General features: G+C 41.7%; 1 protein-coding gene across 1 annotated transcript in view; it reads left to right on the top strand.

Annotated features, from left to right (window-relative positions):
• Positions 1 to 967, top strand: part of LOC107288512 (unconventional myosin-Ia) — a 53,286-nt gene extending 52,319 nt beyond the window's left edge. The window contains exon 28 of the mRNA XM_015817140.1: positions 576 to 967. Coding sequence (XP_015672626.1) covers positions 576 to 699 — 124 coding nt within the window. The 3' untranslated portion in view covers positions 700 to 967. The remainder of the gene's footprint in view (positions 1 to 575) is intronic.
• Positions 968 to 4,917: the final 3,950 nt, after the last annotated feature.

Below are 4,917 nucleotides of genomic sequence, written 5' to 3' on the forward strand. Positions count from 1 at the left end.
TCACAACGGCCTCTTTAAGGGCCGCAGGGAAGACACCCTCCTGCAGAGAAGCGTTCACAATTCCCTGGAACCAGGCTCGTGCACCCTCCCGAGCTGCCAGTACCAGCCAGGAGGGACATGGATCCAACAAACATGTGGTTGCATTGAGCCTCCCCAGGACCCTGTCCACGTCCTCGGGCGAAACAGAGTCAAACTCCTCCCATTCAACCGTCTCAAGACCTGCTTCTGTCTCCTCCCCCTGGGCCGACCAGTCGGAGTCCAAGCCTCTTAGGGCTGAGAGAATGTGACTGGCTCAAGATCATCCAGCTGGCTTTGTGCCCAAGGCAGAATTAGAACTCACCATTTTCCAGTGTCTAGCCTGGTGCCTTAAACATTAAACCACACTGGCTCTAATCCTAAAGTTAAGCCTGCCTTACACAGTAGTTGTAATTATATATAATTATATGTAATTATATATAAGCTTTTGGGATTAAACATTGCATAGGCGCCTACACACAACAGACAAATTGTGAAGCAAAGCTAAAATCAGGATTATATTGTTTTGTTCAGCTGACCTTTGATTTGATCTCTTACAGATTTCTGGTAAAGTTTAAGCAAGGCAACATCACTGTCAAACTTGTGAAGACAGAGGAGACCCAAGGCACTGCTCTTGTTTGCAGAAAGAAAGGCAGCAATAGGATGGAGGTGCTGGTCCATTAAAGTGAAGTTATTGCTGATTCAAAGGCAGCTACATTGGACTTTTAGGGACTCTGGAGTTGAGAATATGATTTAGACTTGACCCACTATAGGCATTGGTGCCTTCTAGGTTTCTCATCAGAATGTTTACAGCATGGAGCAACATGAATTGCATACATTCCAAGGCCAATCAGTGCATTTGCAGAAGGTGTGAATGGCAGCTTCCACTGCCTTGTCAATATCTTCAGAAATGGCTTCTTTCTATAGATGGAAAATTTGGGGAGAATGTCAATTAAAAACAAACAAATAAAATAAAATGTCAACTCTGCCTTGATTTAAGCCACTTAATGGGGTTATACCATCTTTGGAGACACCAAAGAATCCAAAGCCTGAATTTGGTTATTTTAAGCTATCGGAATTAATCTCTACCCCATTTTGAATTTTTATTTTTATTTTGCTTTTCTCCAGTGATCTCCAACAGGGCAGTGGCAAAGTCTCATTAATGTAGTGGTGGGATTCAAATATGTGAACAACTGATTCTCTGTCTGGAGGCCACTTCCGGAAGTCCATTCTGGGCCTGGGCAACAAAAAATTAGCTACCAGTTCTGCCAAACTGGTGCAAACTGGCTGAATCCCACCACTGCATTAATGTATTCTTTGGTCACACTGGGTCTCTGCCCTAATTTTAAATTTAAAATGAATGGGAAAGTAGCATACTGCAAATCAAATCACTAATTGCAAACATAAATTGGTTCCCACAGTGCCCTGGGCTACATAGACCATAAACAGTTTTAGAAAGTGAAATGGTGCATAAGTAAAGGTAAAGGTTTCCCCTGTCCTGTCAAGTCCAACTCTAGAGGTCTGTGTGCTTATTTCTGTTTCTTAGCTAAGGGAGCCAGCATTGTCCAAAGACACTTATGTGGCCATGTGGTCAGTATTCGCCAAGACACATGTAACACTAGTACCTTCCCACCGAAGTGGTACCTATTTATCTAAGCGTATGTACCAGCTTTCAAATTGCTAGGTTAGCAGGAGCTGGAGCAACACTTTGCTTCTCTTTTTTGATCAGTTATTCCCATGACATGTTCTCAGAATTTCACATGTGGAATTAATCAAAAAGCACTGAGGGGTGCCTGGCTTTTTCATGTATAGCCTGCCTTTCCACTACAGTAACAAGTTCTAGGAAATACTTGGAGTCATCCCTGATTCATTCTTAAAATAATTCTGTGAAATCAATTGAGTTGAAAGAAAAGGATTGATTCAAAGTCATTCAGTGAGTTCAATGGTCAAGTGGGGATATTTTAACTATTTCATCATATCAACATGCTGTGTTAAGTGGTTTTCTAGCACTTGCATACCCTTCCTATTTATGGTAACTAATTTACTCAAGACTAAGCAGATCAACAGCAGAAAACCAAAGGTACATCAGTCAGAGTTTCTGAAGCTAAGGCTTCCCTGAGTAGTTTTCTTCTCACAGGAACCTGTAGAAGAATAGCCAAGATTCAGTCCAAACTTCAGAGAGCCAAGCAAGATTTACTGGCCTGTCCAGGGATCAGAGTTTTATGCTTCTTGCATAAATCAAAGGCAATGACACATCAGACACAAGAAATCAGATGGTTGTTTGGAACAAAGAAACCTAGGTCAAAGCGACCTCTTAAGTAAGTTTGCAACCACACCCTTATTTATTAAGAAGTCTCATTGAATGTCTTTGTTCGGTACCAAAGCCAACGACTTGGAGGACATAACTTCTGTTGTTCTGTTGCTGCCTGTGTTTGAGCCTCACGATTCTTGGTTCCTCCTGGTGCAGATGGAGCAACTTCTTCAGATTCAGATTCAGAATCCTGAGCCAAGACACTATCTTGATCTGAGGAAAATTATAATCCTTCTCCTTGAGAATAGGATTGTAGTAGTTGAAATAGTCATATTACAAAAGTCTAGTAAGATACCTGGCCTTTCCAAATAGTCATTTTGAAAGATATGATATAAATGACATATTTGCAAACCCCTGTAAATTCTCTATGGTACTATACTGGGAATTTCACTTCTTATTCCAGGCAGCCCATTTTATAAAAGGGAGATCAGCTTGCCATACAATGAACACCTCTGTCTTTTCAAATCAAAAAGTGGGCAAAATGCCATTTGCCATTTAATGGCGCTATTTCTCCAGTGTTTCTTGCTTAGTTCATATCTGTACTAAATCCCTGTATCAAAGAGACCTGGTCAAACATTATGAAAGCAAATTCATCTGCAGAAGCCAGGGATCTAGTTTTTTTAGGCAACCAAATCAAAGTGCCCTGGAAGACAGTGCCTGGCTGCCACATGGGACAGGGAAAGTCTATGGCAGTCTAAAGGAGCCAATAGGAGTTGGGCACATCTCAGCTCCTGGCTGTACATCTCCAAGGTCATAACCAAAGCCCTGCAGATTACTTGTACAGCAAGAAAGTGTGATAGGAGAAGCAATGAAAATGAGAATGGTATTTTGAAAATGGAACAGCAAAATGCAAATTTAAGCTGCCTTTATAGGTAGGCAGGGGGTGAGTTGAAGATGATATCATAAGGCTATGTTCTCCATAAATGGTTACTAGGGCTTCTTCATGCCACAGCGAGCAGGACATAATGATCCCTAAATGGATTTGTTCCATCAGAGTGCTGTCTCAAGAAGATTAATAACCTGCTCTGGAAAATGAAGGGAATTTTCAAGGAGGCCCTGGACTGTTTGACTGCCTCAAACCAGTTTGCAAAAAAGGGTGCCATTGGATGGCAGGCAAATTTAGGCTTGAACAAAGGGTGCAAATCTGACCAGCTGATGTTTTGAGGGTAATAATGCTTCAGAACTCAACCATTCTTTAACATAGAAACAGAAAACTGATGGCAGAAGACCCAGTGGTCCATCAAATTTGCCCTTTGAGGGTTTTTTTTAAATCAAAAGTTGGACATGTGTTTATCTCAAGCATATTTAAACTCAGTCAGTTACTGACTGACCGATCAGCAACTTCCAACCAACACTGGAAGTTGGTTCCAAGTTTCCACTACTCTTTCTCTGAAGTAATACTTTCTAAAATTAAGTTTGTTACAGGTCTTTTAATTTAACCAATCAGACAGATGGGCCTTCTTATCTTTTCTGATGTGTCCATGGGAGCAACTTCCTTTACTTTAATAGTAACAGCAGTCATCAGTGACAAGGCTCATAAATAATGGGATTCTCCATTCTATGCATGCTTATTCCTGTTCTTTGCTTTACTGTGCAAATAGGATGTATCCAGTAATGTCAAGGTAATGATTTAAAAGCTAACCAGCTAATGTAATGCAAGATGTACGATGTAATGATGGGAATGACTCAGCAGAACCTATGTCCCTTTAAGAGCCATCTGGGTCTATGTCCCTTTAAGAGCTTTGTATAAAAGGGAAGGCTCTGCAGATGTGTGCTCTCTCTTCCATTTCCTGCTGTAACTATGGTTTGTTGGATCCTGCTGTATTAGCATGTGTACGTATATTGTTCCTGGTGTGTGATATTGTAGATAGTGTAAGATAAACCACTATTTAATATAGACCACTGTTTACTGTATTTACTCCTGGGTTATCTCTCACAATGAAACTGTGCATGCTTTGATAGGTTATGGGCCCAGAGTGAAGAGAAACCCAGTGAGAGCTTGACCCAGAGCCAGAGGAGTTAAGGCTTGTGGTTTGTTGTGGTTTGTGGTGGTAGCAGGCAACATGGACTCTGTCAGCATAATGGGAAGAGGTTTCGTAGTATCTTGTCTGAATGAGACAAACTACTTTTCCTGGAGTCTGAAAATGGAGATATACCTGCGAAGGGGGGAGTTGTGGGTGATAGTTGCTGATCCACCTGCAGCCCTGGATGATGTAGACTGGAGAAAGAATGAGAAAGCATTGGCCAGCATAATCCTGAGTTTGGACGATAGCCAGCTGATACACGTGAAGGGTCTCCGGTTTACTAAAGAGTGCTGGGAAGCTTTGCGCAGTGTGTACATGAGAGAGACTGCGAGTAGCAGCAAAGTAATGCTGATAAGAAAGCTATATAAGGCCCAACTGAAACCAGGGGAGAGCGTGTCTACTCATTTGCAGTCCATGAGAAAGATATTCCTAGAGATAGAAGACAGAGGAATGACTTTTACTGAGGCACACAAGGTATATGTGGTGCTCAGTTCCTTAAACACTTCATAGGACGTCCTGGTGACCTGTTTAGAGTCTGTGCAAGAGAGGGACTTAACCATGAGTTAT

The sequence above is a fragment of the Protobothrops mucrosquamatus genome, unplaced genomic scaffold, assembly GCF_001527695.2.
Source record: "Protobothrops mucrosquamatus isolate PMUCROS unplaced genomic scaffold, P.Mucros_1.0 scaffold555, whole genome shotgun sequence".
Lineage (NCBI taxonomy): Eukaryota > Metazoa > Chordata > Lepidosauria > Squamata > Viperidae > Protobothrops > Protobothrops mucrosquamatus.